The sequence below is a fragment of the Rattus norvegicus genome, chromosome 8 (assembly GCF_021556685.1).
Source record: "Rattus norvegicus strain SHRSP/BbbUtx chromosome 8, alternate assembly SHRSP_T2T, whole genome shotgun sequence".
Taxonomy (NCBI): Eukaryota; Metazoa; Chordata; class Mammalia; order Rodentia; family Muridae; genus Rattus; species Rattus norvegicus.
The window spans coordinates 29,352,872-29,370,232 of NC_141541.1; the positions used below are offsets into that span (position 1 = coordinate 29,352,872).

At 39.0% G+C, this 17,361-nt stretch overlaps 1 protein-coding gene across 3 annotated transcripts in view; it reads right to left on the reverse strand.

Annotated features, from left to right (window-relative positions):
- Nucleotides 1-17,361, reverse strand: part of Dpy19l2 (dpy-19 like 2) — a 113,612-nt gene that overhangs the window by 35,713 nt on the left and 60,538 nt on the right. For all 3 annotated transcript variants that reach the window (XR_015626403.1, NM_001429433.1, NM_001429432.1), the window contains exon 14: nt 7,877-7,978. Coding sequence is in view for 2 of the 3 variants with exons in the window: in NM_001429433.1 (NP_001416362.1) it covers nt 7,877-7,978 (102 nt within the window). In the remaining variant the exon portion in view is untranslated. The remainder of the gene's footprint in view (nt 1-7,876; nt 7,979-17,361) is intronic.

Sequence of the window (17,361 nt, forward strand, 5' to 3'; positions counted from 1 at the left end):
ATCCAACCTAAAGAGGTAAATTATACACACAAAAAAACAGGCAATAAATAATCTCACACCAGCAAAACCCAAAGAGCAACACACACACACACACACACACACACACACACACACACACACACACACACAGAGGAACACACATACTACCAACACCATCTACAACAAAATGACAGGAATAACAATCATTGGTCATTAATATTGCTCAGTATCAATGGATTCAATTACCTAATAAAAAGACACAGGCTAACAGCACGGATATGAAAACACAATTCATCATTCTGCTAAATATAAGAAACACACCTTAACATCAAGGAAAATAGGCATTACTTTCAAGTAAAGAATTGGAAAAAGATTTTCAAGCAAACAAACCCAAGAAGCAAGCTAGTATAGCTATTCTGATAAAATGGACTTCGAGCCAAAATTAATCAAAAGATATGGAGAAGGACATATCATACTCACCAGAGAGGAAAAAATCCACCAAGATGACATTTCAATTTTTAACATCTATTCACCAAACACAAGAGCACCCAGCTTTACTAAAACTTAAATCACACATTGAACCTCATATGCTCATAGTGAAAGAACTCCATTACCAGACTCTCATGAATCTACAGATCATTCAGACATAAACTAAATAGAAAAACAATGTTACTTATGGACATTAATATAACTCAAATGGGCCTATCAGATATCTACTGAACACTGCAAACACACAAAAGGATATGTTTTTTCTCAGCACCTCATGGAACACTCTCAAAAATTGACCACATACTCACTCACAAATAGGAAAATTGAAATAACTCCTGCTCTCTTATCAGACCAACATGGAGTAAAGCTGAACTTCAACATTTACAGAAACAACAGAAAGACTACAAATGGAGACTGAACAACCCCTGCCTGAATGACAAGGCAGAATTAAGAAAGAAATTGAAGACTTCCTAGAATTCTATAAAAATGATTGTACAACATACCCAAACTTATGAACACAATGAAAGCAGTGCTAAGAGGGACACTTTATAGTTCAAGTGCCTTCATAAAGATAATGGAGAACAGGGCCACCTGGGGGTGACACTTCCAGTCTCTACTTTTACCCAGAGCAGGGGCGGTTTCACATCTCTAACACCAAAAAGCTGCCAGCAGAGAGCTGGTCTGCCAGGAGCACTCTCACTCTGAAGATCACAGGCTCACAGGCCCACAGGAGGAACAAGCTCCAGTCAGAGACAGTAAGACCAGCTAATGTCAGAGATAACCAGATGGCAAGAGACAACCCAAAGAACCTAAGCAACAGAAACCAAGACTACTTGGCATCATCAGAGCCCAGTTCACCAACGAAAGCAAACACTGGATATCCCAACCTCCAGAAAGCAAGATTTGGATTTAAAAATCACATCTCATGATAATTATAGAGAACTTTAAAGGACATAAATAACTCTATTAAAGAAATACAAAGGAGGTAGAGAGATGGCTCAGTGCTTATGAGCACTGACTGCTCTTCCAGAGGTCCTGAGTTCAAATCCCAAAACCACATGGTGGCTCATAACCATCTGTAATTCAATGCCCTCTTCTGGTGTGTCTGAAGATAGCTACAGTGTCCTTATATGTAATAAATAAATAAATCTTTTTAAAAAGAAAAAAAAGAAATATAGGACAACAAAGGTAAACAAGTAGAAGTCCTTAAAGAGGAAACACAAAAATCCCTTAAAGAATTATAGGAAAACAGAAGGAAACAGATGAAGAAATTAGACAAAAACATCCAGGATCTAACAATGGAAAAAGAAACAATAAAGAAATCACCAAGGGAGACAAGCCTGGAGATAGAAAACCTAGGAAAAAGATCAAGAGTCATAGATGCAAGAATCACCAACAGATACAAGAGATAGAAAAGAGAATCTTGGGGCAGAAGATACCATATACTAATGCTCTATAATACTGCTTGAGATCAGGGATGGTGATTCCCCCAGAAGTTCTTTTATTGTTAAGGATAGTTTTCACTATCCTGGGTTTTTTGCTTTTCCAAATGAATTTGCAAATTATTGTTCTAACTCTATAAAGAATTGAATCCTTTAAGGAGGATATAAACAACTCACTGAAAGAAATACAGGTAAACACGTAGAAGCCCTTAAAGAAGAAACAAATAAATCCCTTAAAGAAATACAGAAAAACACAATGAAACAGTTGATGGAATTGAACAAAGAGATTCAAGATCTTAAAGTAGAAGTAGAAACAATAAGGAAAACACAAATTGAGGCAACCACTGAAATGGAAAACCTAGAAAAGAGGCCAGAAATTACAGATGTAAGCATCACCAACAGAATACAAGCAATAGAAGAGAGAATCTCAGGTGTAGAACATACCTTAGAAGATATTGACACATCTCTCAAAGAAAATTCAAAACATAAAAAACTCCAAAAACTTCCAGGAAATCCAGGACACAAATCTAAGAATAATAGGAATAAAAGAGAATGAAGACTCCCAGTCCAAAGGACACAAAAATGCCTTCAAAAAATAATAGGAGAAAACTTCCCTAACCTAAAGAAAAAGATGACCATAAAAATATAAGGAACCTATAGAACACCAAATAAATTGGACCAGAAAAGAAAATCCTCTTGTCACATAATAATCAAAACACTAATTACACAGAACAAAGAAAATATTAAAAGCTGCAAGGGAAAAGGGTCAAGTAATGTATAAAGGCAGACCTATGAGAATTACCCCAGATTTCTCAACAGAGACATTAAAAGCCAGAAGAGCCTTGACAGAGGTCATGCAAACTCTAGGAAAACACAAATGCCAGCCCAGGCTACTATACCCAGCAAAACTATCAAGCAGCATAGATGGGGAAATCAAAATATTCCAGGAAAGAAACACATTCAAACAATATCTAGCTACCAACTCAGCCCTACAGAGGATTCTAGAAGGAAAACTCCAACACAAAGAGTGTACCTACACCAAAGAATAATAAAGATATTAATCTAACAAAGCCAAAAGGAGAAAATTACATGCATATAATGCCACCTACAAAAACAAACATAACAGCAATTAACTATCATCTGACTTTAATATCTCTCAATATTAATGGACTCAACTCATGTATAAAAAGACATAATTTAACAGACTGGATACACAAACAGGATCCAGTATTTTGCTGCATGCAAGAAACATACCACAATAACAAAAACAGACATTACCTCAGAGTAAAAGGCTAGAAAAAAGTCTTCCAGGGATATCATCCCAAGAAACAAGCTTGAGTTATCATCCTAATATCTAATAAAATAGACTTTCAACCAAAAGTTATCAAGTGAGGTGAGACAGGACACTTCATATTCATCAAAGGAAAAAATTCACCAAGAAAAAGTCTCGATTCTGAACATCTATGCTGCAAATGCAAGGGCACTCACATTCATAAAACAAACTTTACTAAAGCTCAAACACACATTGAACACCTCCAATAATAGTGGGAGACTTCAACATCCTATTTTCACTAATGGACAGGTCACTGAAACAGAAACTAAACAGAGACACAGAGAAACTAACAGCAGTTATGAACCAGATTTAACAGATATGGACAGAATATTTTACCCTTAAAAAAAGAATACAACTTCCTCTGAGCACCTCATGGTATCCTTTCCAAAAATGACCATATAATCAGTCACAAAACAAACCTCAATTGATACAAGAAGATTGAAATAATCCCACACATCCTATCAGATCATGATGGCCTAAGACTGGTCCTCAATAACAGCAAAAACAACAGAAAACTCAAATACCCATAGAAGCTGAAAAACTCTCTACTCAATGACAACTTAGGAAATAAATAAATAAATAAAAACTTCCAGGAACTCAGTGAAAAAAAGCACACAGCATACCCAAACTTATGGGACACAATGAAAGTGGTGCTAAGAGGAAAATTCATAGCACTAAGTGCCTTGGTAAAGAAATTGGAAAGATCCTACACTGGCAACATAACACAGCACACCTGAGAGCTCTAGAGTAAAAAGAACCAAGAAGAGTAGACAGCAGGAAATAGTCAAATTCAGGATCAAAATTAACCAAATAGAAACAAAGAGAACTATACAAAGAATCAACACAACCAACAGCTGGTTCTAGGAAAGACTCAACAAGATAGATAAACCCCTAGCCAAACTAACTAAAGGGCCCAGAGACAGTATCCAAGTTAACAAAACCAGAAATGAAAATGGATACAAAACATGAGCATGAGAGATCTCTCCATTTTCTGTGATCTTCAATATCGTCCTTGAGAGACTTGAAGTCATTGTCATGCAGATCTTTCACTTGTTTGGTTAGAGTTACCCCAAGATATTTTATATTATTTGTGGCCACTGTGTTAAGTGTTTTTTCCCTAATTTCTTTCTCAGCCCATTTATCATTTGTATAAAGGAAGGCTACTGATTTATTTCACTTAATTTTACATCCAGCCACTTTGCTGAAGATCTTTATCAGCTGTAGAAGTTCTCTGGTGGAATTTTTGGGGTTGCTTATGTATACTATCATATCATCTGCAAATGGTGATAACTTGACTTTTTCTTTGCTAATTTATATCCCCTTGTTCCCATGCTCAGGGATTAGCAGTAACATAGTAACATAGTAAAAAATGGCCATCTTAACAAAAAACAATCTGCAGATTCAATGCAATCCCCATCAAAATCCCAACACAATACTTCAAAGACATGGAAAGAGCAAGTCTCAAATTCATCTGGAAAAGCAAAAAACCAAGAATAGCAAAAACAAGTCTTAACAATAAAAGCACTTCTGGGGGAAATCACCATCCCTGACCTCAATCTATACTACAGAGCAATAGTATTTAAAACTTCATGGTATTGGTACAGAGACAGAAACATTGATCAATGGAATTGAATTGAAGACCTAGAAATAAAACCACACACTTACACATACTTAATCTTTGACAAAGAGGCCAAAAATATATAATGGAAAAAAGAAAGCATCTTCAATAAATGATGGTGTTTGTCTAACTGGCAGTCTGTATGTAAAAAAATGAAATAGATCCCTATTTGTCACCTTGAACAAAGCTCAAGTCCAAGTGGATCAAGGACTTCAACCTAAAACCAGATACACTGAATCTAACAGAAGAGAAAGTGGGGAAAAGCCTCAAACTCATTGACACTGGGGAGGGGTGAGGGACTTTCCTAAGCAGAACTTCAATGGCTCATGCTCTAAGATCAAGAATTGATAAATGGGACCTCATGAAACTGGTAAGCTTATGTTAAGGCAAAGGACATAGCCAATAGGATAAATCGACAACCTTCAAATTGGGAAAAATATCTTCATTAACCACACATCCGATAGAGGGTTAATATCCAAAATATATAAAGAACCCAAGAAGCTAACCACCAACAAACTAAACAACCCAGTCAAAAAATAGGGTATGGAACTAAACAGAGAATTCACAACAGCAGGATCTCAAATGGCTGAGAAGCACTTAAATGTTCAAAGACCTTAGTCATCAGGGAAATGCAAATCTAAATAACACTGAGATTCCACCTCACACCAATCAAAATGGCTAAGATCAAAAGGCCAGGTGAAAGTACATGTTGGTGAGGACCTGGAGAAAGAGGAACACTCCTCCACTGCTTGTGTGATTGCAAACTGGCACAACCACTCTTGAAATCAATCTGGAGGTTCCTCAGAAAATTGGAAATAGATCTACCTGAAGACCTATCTATATCCTATAGATAGAATAGGTCTATATTCTTGGGCATATACCCAAAAAAATGCCCCACCATGCCACAGGGCACATGTTCCACTATGTTCATAGCAGCCTTATTTCTGATAACCAGAAGCTGGAAACAACCCAGATGTCCCACAACAGAAGAATCGATACAGAAAATATGGTTCATTTACACAATAGAATGCTATTCAGCTATTAAGAACAAAGACATCATGAGTTTTGCAGGCAAATGGATGGAACTAGAAAATAATATCCTGAGTGAAGTAACTCAGACCCAAAAGGATATGCATGGCAATGTACTCACTAATAACTAAATATTAGACAAAAATTTAAGAATGCCCATGATACAACCCACAGGAATCAAGAAGGCTAACAAGCCAAAGGGACCAAGTAAGGATGCCTCAATCCCACTTGGGAGGGAGAAGAAAGCAATCACGGGACGGTGTGAGGGAGGGAGGGGCCTGGGTAGTAAAGAGAACATGGAGAGGAAGAGGGGGACATGATCAGGTATTGGGGGAGGGGAACAGAACTGAAGCCCTAAGGGCCAACCGAAAGAATGGACATATACAACCCTGGAAGTTAGGAGGTAGGGAGACCCTCTCCGATGTACCAGAGACCTTGGAGGTGAGAGACTCCCAGGTCTCAAAGGGAGGTACCTTAGATAAAATGCCCTACAGTGGGCAGAGTTAACGTGTAGAGTCCACCTCCAGTAGAAAGACAGGGCATCAAAAGGAGGGATGGGGTTGCTATCCCACAATCAAAAACTGACCCAGAATTGTTCCTGCCTGAAAGAACTTCAGGGAAAAAAATGAAAAAGAGTCTGAGGAAAAGGAGGTCCAGCAACAGGTCCAAATTAGGATTCAACTCTGAGGGAGCCCTAAGACCTAACACTGTTACTGATGCTATGGTGTGCTTACAAACAGGAGCCTATCATGACTGCCCTCCAACAGGCCCAACAAGCAGCTGAAAGAGTCAGGTGCAGATATTTACACCCAACAAATGGATGGAAGCTGGTGACCCCTGAGGGTGAATTAGAGAAGAGCTATAAGAAGATGGGGAGGAGGGCGATGCTATAGGAATAACAGCAGTCTCAACTGACCTGCACCCCTGGGATCTCTCAGACATTTAGCCACCAACCAGGCAGCACACACAAGCTGATTTGAGGTCCCAAACACATACACAACAGAGAATTGCCAGGTCTGAACAGAGAAGATGCACCTAACCCTTGAAAGACTTGGAGCCTCAAGGAGTAGGGGGGTCTGGTGGAGTGTGGAGGGACATCAACTTGGAGACAGGGAGGAAGAGGTGTGGGATGTGGAACAGTTGGAGGGTGGCCCAGGAGGGGGATAAAGTCTGAACTATAAAATAAAAAAAGATTGAAGAAAAAATTTATTTTTTTTAAACATAAAAGACACAAGTCTTTTTCTCTCTCCTGCTATAAACTGCCTAACAGATAATTTTCTGTCAATAACAGTTTCTGATTTAAGGGATAAGAGATAATAAAATGTCATTATTATGTTAACTTAAAGTTTGTGGGTATTAGGCAAAGACAGATCCGGAGACATTTTTATAGTCTAAGAAGAAAAATTAAGCTGCATATTGAAGAAGAACACTTCATTGGGGCTTTAAGGACCCATAAGAGCCAATTTGCCTAGTTGTTTCTAATGTAAATGAAGAAGTATGTTATAAAGTTATTGTCCTCTTAGTCCATTACCCTACAGCAAGGCAATGCATTTACGACTCTTAGCTTGAGCCTTTTTAAAAGGTGACTGACCCACCATTCTATAACTTAAAATAAGTTATATTTGTTTACAAAGACTCACTTAGGCAACAACTTGTTAGAAATTTCTTTAAATTTTTTTTAATTTCACTTTCCTAACTGGAACCTCAGTGGCCTAGATTACTCAAAGCGATGTTTTTTTTTTTAATGAGTTCAATCTAGACTTTATCTCAGTTCACTGATTTAACTGTCATCCATCTTTCTTTTAGATTCAGGCTACTAGGCATCGGTGGTATAGATAAAATTGGGGATAGACACCATATGGTTAGCAAACTCGACAGGAAAATAGAGTAAGTTGTGTGTTTCCAAGTACAAATTTTGTTTTGTTTCAAACTAAATATCGCATGATCATTGTATGTGTGCAGAGAATGAAAATTAATCATTCTTACCGCTCGTTCCATGAAGTCAAATTCAGGAGCACAGGTGTATATTAAGGTATCAAAATCTGTGTACCTTAGGATTCTGGCTGCTATAAGGTCACTCAGGCGAATCTGGAAGAAAATAAGGTAAAATGAATGAAACTTAAACAAATGGTATAGCCAGTGATAGATAAATGATATTGCCCAAACCTACCAACGTCCACAGTTTAAGTGACAACAAGAAGTGTAGGCATGCCTCAGCATCAAAAAAACCCCACAGATGAATATACTATGGATGAGCTATCAAGACTACTGAAAATAGAACTTCTATCAAGTGTGCTGGTTAGTTTTTGACTAGTTGACATAAACTAGAGTCTTTTGGAAAGTAAGAACCACAATTAAGAAATTGCCTCTGTCAGATTGCCCTGTGGGCATGTCTGTGGTACGTTTAAAAAAAAAAAACTATAGATATCAAGGGTCCACCCTACTGTGGGTCATGCAAATAGCAGGAAATTGGATTGTATAAGAAAGCCAGATGCACAAGCAATAGATCATAAACCGGTAAGGAATGTTCCTCAATGGTCCCAGCTTCAGTTCCTACCTCCAGTTTCCTCACTGAGCTTCTGCCCCATTCTCAGTGATGAATTGTATATAACATGGACCTGTAAACTAGATTAGTTCTTTTCTCCCTCAATTTGTTTTAGTCAGGGTTTTATAAAAAGCAATAGACAACAGGGGCATGAATGTCATTAAAATAAACCATCACTTTCTATTTGGACGGAAGTTCTACTCTACTAGGTACAATCTATACCTGTCACCCCAAATGATGCAACCTATTCATGGCACCATTATCAAGCCAAGAACTTGTGGCTAGAAAAGTCACAGACCCTGGAGGTGATCCTAATACGAAATGGACATAGTATTAAAACATCTCCTTATGGTTTATGGTTATACCCATACATCAATCTATCTCTCATCCCTCAACTTGGATACTTCTATGTACAGTATAAAGTGTTAACACAGAGACCCACAACTGGCCAAGGGGCAGAGAATAAAAGACTACAGAATACTCAGACCACCAAAGGCTTAGGGATCATTGTGGAAGGTGATGCAAGGTGTGATAGCCAGAAGCAATTGATGTCTACAACAAAGCATCTAGACACCACAAGGAAGTTGCATCGGTGGACCTACAGCAACAGCGACTGCATGCACAGACCTTATGCAGGCCCAAGTCAAACAGGATCCCAGCAGATGCAGAGGAGTTGGTAACGCAATCCCACCCCTAGCCATGGTGTGACTAGAAACTGTTAGCTGCTGGGAGAAGGAGAGAGAGTTATCCCTAAGACGGTAGCCCTTAGAAAGTTGACCAAGCAAGCTCCAGTGGAAGACCATGCATCCAAGAACAACTGAACAGCACAAACAGGTCTTGAAGGTTTTAAAAATAAAGGACAAAAACTTCGGTGGGTAGGGAAAGGGAGTGGGTCTGGGAAGAGTTGAGCTGAAGAAGTGAATGGATGAAATACATTATATGAAGCTTGAAATTCTCAAAGAACTAATAAAAAATACAGGGGTAATAGGAAATGGAAAGAAAAATATCATCCAAGAGTGTAAGGCTGAAGCCAATGTTTCCCTGAAATACACTACTGTGGAGTTCAAGACATTTTTAATCCTATAATATGAATGAAAGGGAGGGGGACACTTTTAATTCACCCTTCAGTGAACTGAAAGTCATAAACCTTTCTGTGTATCACAGTTTTCACAAAGCCTCACATACTGCCTGTATTTGGTTCTTCTTAACAATTTCAGGGGTCCATTCATTTGTTAAACATGAGAATTCTCCCTCATTGAAATCATGGCTACCCTTACTATTTTTACTTATGTGACACTGTCAACCAAAGCCAATTGAGAACCTTTGCTTTCTGCCACCGAGGAGACAGTATTTTTTCTACTCAGTATATGAAACCTTTTCTCAAATTCTATGAGAGGCACAAAAATCATTTTACCAACTTTGATGGCTATAAGATACTCCACTAACTCAGAGTCCTCTTATTGACCAATACTAGGTCAATAAAAGTTACATCATCAATTTAAGATAGTCCTGGCAAATAATAATAATAATAATAATAATAATAATAATAATAATAATAATTCACTAATATTTTCCAATGGCGATGTGAATTCTTTTTATATTTGCAGAGATTGAGAAAGAATATGAAAATTTGTGAGAAGTAAAATTACCAGTCAAACAAGTGGATTAAGTAATCTCAAAATAGTCTAAATAAAGTTAAATAAAAATACAGTTAAATAAAGTTAAGAATAATAAGGAAAACTGATGCCTCACATCCTAGAAAACAGGAACAACAAATATACCAAAGCGGCCACGGTTACCATCTCAGTGAGTAGAAAACAGGATTTTACATGTAGACGTTCTTTTTTTTTTTTAATTAACTTGAGTATTTCTTATATACATTTCGAGTGTTATTCCCTTTCCCGGTATCCGGGCAAACATCCCACTCCCCCCTCCCCTTCCTTATGGGTGTTCCCCTCCCAACCCTCCCCCCATTGCCGCCCTCCACCCCACAGTCTAGTTCACTGGGGGTTCAGTCTTAGCAGGACCCAGGGCTTCCCCTTCCACTGGTGCTCTTACTAGGATATTCATTGCTACCTATGGGGTCAGAGTCCAGGGTCAGTCCATGTATAGTCTTTAGGTAGTGGCTTAGTCCCTGGAAGCTCTGGTTGCTTGGCATTGTTGTACATATGGGGTCTCGAGCCCCTTCAAGCTCTTCCAGTTCTTTCTCTGATTCCTTCAACGGGGGTCCTATTCTCAGATCAGTGGTTTGCTGCTGGCATTCGCCTCTGTATTTGCTGTATTCTGGCTGTGTCTCTCAGGAGCGATCTACATCCGGCTCCTGTCAGTCTGCACTTCTTTGCTTCATCCATCTTGTCTAATTGGGTGGCTGTATATGTATGGGCCACATGTGGGGCAGGCTCTGAATGGGTGTTCCTTCAGTCTCTGTTTTAATCTTTGCCTCTCTATTCCCTGCCAAGGGTATTCTTGTTCCCCTTTTAAAGAAGGAGTGAAGCATTCACATTTTGATCATCCGTCTTGAGTTTCATTTGTTCTAGGCATCTAGGGTAATTCAAGCATTTGGGCTAATAGCCACTTATCAAGGAGTGCGTACCATGTATGTCTTTCTGTGATTGGGTTAGCTCACTCAGGATGATATTTTCCACTTCCAACCATTTGCCTGCGAATTTCATAAACTCGTTGTTTTTGATAGCTGAGTAATATTCCATTGTGTAGATGTACCACATTTTCTGTATCCATTCCTCTGTTGAAGGGCATCTGGGTTCTTTCCAGCTTCTGGCTATTATAAATAAGGCTGCGATAAACATAGTGGAGCATGTGTCTCTTTTATATGTTGAGGCATCTTTTGGGTATATGCCCAAGAGAGGTATAGCTGGATCCTCAGGCAGTTCAATGTCCAATTTTCTGAGGAACCTCCAGACTGATTTCCAGAATGGTTGTACCAGTCTGCAATCCCACCAACAATGGAGGAGTGTTCCTCGTTCTCCACATCCTCGCCAGCATCTGCTGTCACCTGAGTTTTTGATCTTAGCCATTCTCACTGGTGTGAGGTGAAATCTCAGGGTTGTTTTGATTTGCATTTCCCTTATGACTAAAGATGTTGAACATTTCTTTAGGTGTTTCTCAGCCATTCGGCATTCCTCAGCTGTGAATTCTTTGTTTAGCTCTGAACCCCATTTTTTAATAGGGTTATTTGTTTCCCTGCGGTCTAACTTCTTGAGTTCTTTGTATATTTTGGATATAACGCCTCTATCTGTTGTAGGATTGGTAAAGATCTTTTCCCAATCTGTTGGTTGCCGTTTTGTCCTAACCACAGTGTCCTTTGCCTTACAGAAGCTTTGCAGTTTTATGAGATCCCATTTGTCGATTCTTGATCTTAGAGCATAAGCCATTGGTGTTTTGTTCAGGAAATTTTTTCCAGTGCCCATGTGTTCCAGATGCTTCCCTAGTTTTTCTTCTATTAGTTTGAGTGTGTCTGGTTTGATGTGGAGGTCCTTGATCCACTTGGACTTAAGCTTTGTACAGGGTGATAAGGATGGATCGATCTGCATTCTTCTACATGTTGACCTCCAGTTGAACCAGCACCATTTGCTGAAAATGCTATCTTTTTCCATTGGATGGTTTTGGCTCCTTTGTCAAAAATCAAGTGACCATAGGTGTGTGGGTTCATTTCTGGGTCTTCAATTCTATTCCATTGGTCTATCTGTCTGTCTCTGTACCAATACCATGCAGTTTTTATCACTATTGCTCTGTAATATTGCTTGACTTCAGGGATAGTGATTCCCCGGAAGTCCTTTTATTGTTGAGGATAGCTTTAGCTATCCTGGGTTTTTTGTTATTCCAGATGAATTTGCAAATTGTTCTGTCTAACTCTTTGAAGAATTGGATTGGTATTTTGATGGGGATTGCATTGAATCTGTAGATTGCTTTTGGTAAAATGGCCATTTTTACTATATTAATCCTGCCAATCCATGAGCATGGGAGATCTTTCCATCTTCTGAGGTCTTCTTCAATTTCTTTCCTCAGTGTCTTGAAGTTCTTATTGTACAGATCTTTTACTTGCTTGGTTAAAGTCACACCGAGGTACTTTATATTATTTGGGTCTATTATGAAGGGTGTCGTTTCCCTAATTTCTTTCTCGGCTTCTTTCTCTTTTGTATAGAGGAAGGCAACTGATTTATTTGAGTTAATTTTATACCCAGCCACTTTGCTGAAGTTGTTTATCAGCTTTAGTAGTTCTCTGGTGGAACTTTTGGGATCACTTAAATATACTATCATATCATCTGCAAATAGTGATATTTTGACCTCTTCTTTTCTGATCTGTATCCCCTTGATCACCTTTTGTTGTCTGATTGCTCTGGCTAGAACTTAGAACTATATTGAATAAGTAGGCAGAGAGTGGGCAGCCTTGTCTAGTCCCTGATTTTAGTGGGATTGCTTCAAGTTTCTCTCCATTTAGTTTAATGTTAGCAACTGGTTTGCTGTATATGGCTTTTACTATGTTTAGGTATGGGCCTTGAATTCCTATTCTTTCCAGGACTTTTATCATGAAGGGGTGTTGAATTTTGTCAAATGCTTTCTCAGCATCTAATGAAATGATCATGTGGTTTTGTTCTTTCACTTTGTTTATATAATGGATCACATTGATGGTTTTCCGTATATTAAACCATCCCTGAATGCCTGGGATGAAGCCTACTTGATCATGGTGGATGATTGTTTTGATGTGCTCTTGGATTCGGTTTCCCAGAATTTTATTGAGTATTTTTGTGTCGATATTCATAAGGGAAATTGGTCTGAAGTTCTCTTTCTTTGTTGTGTCTTTGTGTGGTTTAGGTATAAGAGTAATTGTGGCTTCGTAGAAGGTATTCGGTAGTGATCCATCTGTTTCAATTTTGTGGAATAGTTTGGATAATATTGGTATGAGGTCTTCTATGAAGGTTTGATAGAATTCTGCACTAAACCCTTCTGGACCTGGGCTCTTTTTGGTTGGGAGACCTTTAATGACTGCTTCTATTTCCTTAGGAGTTATGGGGTTGTTTAACTGGTTTATCTGTTCCTGATTTAACTTCGGTACCTGGTATCTGCCTAGGAAATTGTCCATTTCCTGAAGATTTTCAAGTTTTGTTGAATATAGGTTTTTATAGTAAGATCTGATGATTTTTTGAATTTCCTCTGAATCTGTAGTTATGTCTCCCTTTTCATTTCTGATTTTGTTAATTTGGACGCACTCTCTGTGTCCTCTCGTTAGTCTGGCTAAGGGTTTATCTATCTTGTTGATTTTCTCAAAGAACCAACTTTTGGTTCTGTTGATTCTTTCTATGGTCCTTTTTGTTTCTACTTGGTTGATTTCAGCTCTGAGTTTGATTATTTCCTGCCTTCTACTCCTCCTGGGTGTATTTGCTTCTTTTTGTTCTAGAGCTTTTAGGTGTGCTGTCAAGCTGCTGACATATGCTCTTTCCTGTTTCTTTCTGCAGGCACTCAGCGCTATGAGTTTTCCTCTTAGCACAGCTTTCATTGTGTCCCATAAGTTTGGGTATGTTGTACCTTCATTTTCATTAAATTCTAAAAAGTCTTTAATTTCTTTCTTTATCTCTTCCTTGACCAGGTTATCATTGAGTAGAGCATTGTTCAATTTCTACTTATATGTGGGCATTCTTCCCTTATTGTTATTGAAGACCAGTTTTAGGCCGTGGTGGTCCGATAGCACGCATGGGATTATTTCTATCTTTCTGTACCTGTTGAGGCCCGTTTTTTGACCAATTATATGGTCAATTTTGGAGAAAGTACCATGAGGAGCTGAGAAGAAGGTATATCCTTTTGCTTTAGGATAGAATGTTCTATAAATATCCGTTAAGTCCATTTGGCTCATGACTTCTCTTAGTCTGTCTACATCTCTGTTTAATTTCTGTTTCCATGATCTGTCCATTGATGAGAGTGGGGTGTTGAAATCTCCCACTATTATTGTGTGAGATGCAATGTGTGTTTTGAGCTTTAGTAAGGTTTCTTTTACATATGTAGGTGCCCTTGTATTTGGGGCATAGATATTTAGGATTGAGAGTTCATCTTGGTGGATTTTTCCTTTGATGAATATGAAGTGTCCTTCCTTATCTTTTTTGATGAATTTTAGTTGAAAATTGATTTTATTTGATATTAGAATGGCTACTCCAGCTTGCTTCTTCCGACCATTTGCTTGGAAAGTTGTTTTCCAGCCTTTCACTCTGAGGTAGTATCTGTCTTTGTCTCTGAAGTGTGTTTCCTGTAGGCAGCAGAATGCAGGGTTCTCGTTGCATATCCAGTTTGTTAATCTATGTCTTTTTATTGGGGAGTTGAGGCCATTGATGTTGAGAGATATTAAGGAATAGTGATTATTGCTTCCTCTTATATTCATATATGTATGTGAGGTTATGTTTGTGTGCTTTCATTCTCTTTGTTTTGTTGCCAAGACGATTAGTTTCTTGCTTCTTCTGGGGTATAGCTTGCCTCCTTATGTTGGGCTTTACCATTTATTATCCTTTGTAGTGCTGGATTTGTAGAAAGATATTGTGTAAATTTGGTTTTATCATGGAATATCTTGGTTTCTCCATCTATGTTAATTGAGAGTTTTGCAGGATACAGTAACCTGGGCTGGCATTTGTGTTCTCTTAGGGTCTGTATGACATCAGTCCAGGATCTTCTGGCCTTCATAGTTTCTGGCGAGAAGTCTGGTGTGATTCTGATAGGTCTCCCTTTATATGTTACTTGACCTTTTTCCCTTACTGCTTTTAATATTCTTTCTTTATTTTGTGCGTTTGGTGTTTTGACAATTATGTGACGGGAGGTGTTTCTTTTCTGGTCCAATCTATTTGGAGTTCTGTAGGCTTCTTGTATGCCTATGGGTATCTCTTTTTTTAGGTTAGGGAAGTTTTCTTCTATGATTTTGTTGAAGATATTTACTGGTCCTTTGAGCTGGGAGTCTTCACTCTCTTCTATACCTATTATCCTTAGGTTTGATCTTCTCATTGAGTCCTGGATTTCCTGTATGTTTTGGACCAGTAGCTTTTTCTGCTTTACATTATCTTTGACAGTTGAGTCAATGATTTCTATGGAATCTTCTGCTCCTGAGATTCTCTCTTCCATCTCTTGTATTCTGTTGGTGAAGCTTGTATCTACAGCTCCTTGTCTCTTCTTTTGGTTTTCTATATCCAGGGTTGTTTCCATGTGTTCTTTCTTGATTGCTTCTATTTCCATTTTTAATTCCTTCAACTGTTTGATTGTGTTTTCCTGGAATTCTTTCAGGGATTTTTTGTGTCTCCTCTCTATGGGCTTCTACTTGTTTATTTATGTTTTCCTGGAATTCTTTCAGGGATTTTTGCGATTCCTTTCTGTAGGCTTCTACTTGTTTATTAATGTTTTCCTGTGTTTCTCTAAGGGAGTTCTTCACGTCTTTCTTTAAGTCCTCCAGCATCATGATCAAATATGATTTTGAAACTAGATCTTACTTTTCTGGTGTCTTTGGATATTCCATGTTTGTTTTGGTGGGAGAAGTGGGCTCCGATGATGCCATGTAGTCTTGGTTTCTGTTGCTTGGGTTCCTGCGCTTGCCTCTCGCCATCAGATTATCTCTAGTGTTACTTTGTTCTGCTATTTCTGACAGTGGCTAGACTGTCCTATAAACCTGTGTGTCAGGAATGCTGTAGACCTGTTTTCCTCTCTTTCAGTCAGTTATGGGGACAGAGTGTTCTGCTTTCGGGCGTGTAGTTTTTCCTCTCTACAGGTCTTCAGCTGTTCCTGTGGGCCTGTGTCTTGAGTTCACCAGGCAGGTCACTTGCAGCAGAAAAGTTGGTCTTACCTGTGGTCCTGAGGCTCAAGTTCGCTCGCGGGGTGCTGCCCTTGGGCTCTCTGTGGCGGCAGCAACCAGGAAGATCTGCGCCGCCCTTTCCGGGAGCTTCAGTGCATCAGGGTTCCAGATGGCCTTTGGTGTTTTTCTCTGACGTCCGAGATGTATGTGCAGAGAGCAGTCTCTTCTGGTTTCCCAGGCTTGTCTGCCTCTCTGAAGGTTCAGCTCTCCCGCCCACGGGATTTGGGTGCAGAGAACTGTTTATCCGGCCTGTTTCCTTCAGGTTCCGGCAGTGTCTCAGGCAGGGGTCCTGCCGCTCCTGGGCCCTCCCCCACGGGAGCCCAGAGGCCTTATACAGTTTCCTCTTGGGCCAGGGATGTGGGCAGGGGTGGGTAGTGTTGGTGGTCTCTTCTGCTCTGCAGCCTCAGGAGTGCCCACCTGACCAGGCGGTGAGGTCTTTCTCCCACGGGTTCTGGGAGCAGAGAGCTGCTGCAGGCCGGGATCCGCGGGTGTGGGGTAGATGTTCTTTATATGTGTGTGTACTATTCCATTGGCCATTTCCACCTCCTTTGCTTTTACAGAAGCAATGGTACAATTGGTAGCTGAGGGTAATGTGATTCTTTACAGGGCAAGCCAGCACTGCACAAATATTAGATAAGGAACTTTCTGCCTACTCTTTCTTCTGTTACACTCATGTATGCTATGTTTATTTCTTAATAGGAAGCTAGAAATAATGCACTTGCATGCATGGTTTTCCTTTCCTTAAGCTAGTTAGCAAGTCGGGGCTAGATCTTGCAAAAGGATTTTCTTTAAAATGTTTGCTTTAAACAAATAAGGGCCAAAATGAGAGATAAGGGATCCACTTATATTTTCTGACATTAAAAGACAAAGAGCTGTTTACATGTTTCTACACAATAAGACATAATTTTAGCCTCTAATGTTTAATTAGCAAAACTATGTTGAAAAAAATTAAAGTTTTGTAATTCAAAGGTTAAGTGAACACTAATCATAGGTTAACATCTTCAGTAATAGGAAAATTCTCATTAAGCACATGTTTATCTTTAGCTGAAATATTACAAGTTACTACGCAAGAATTTCTTAGTTTTGTGT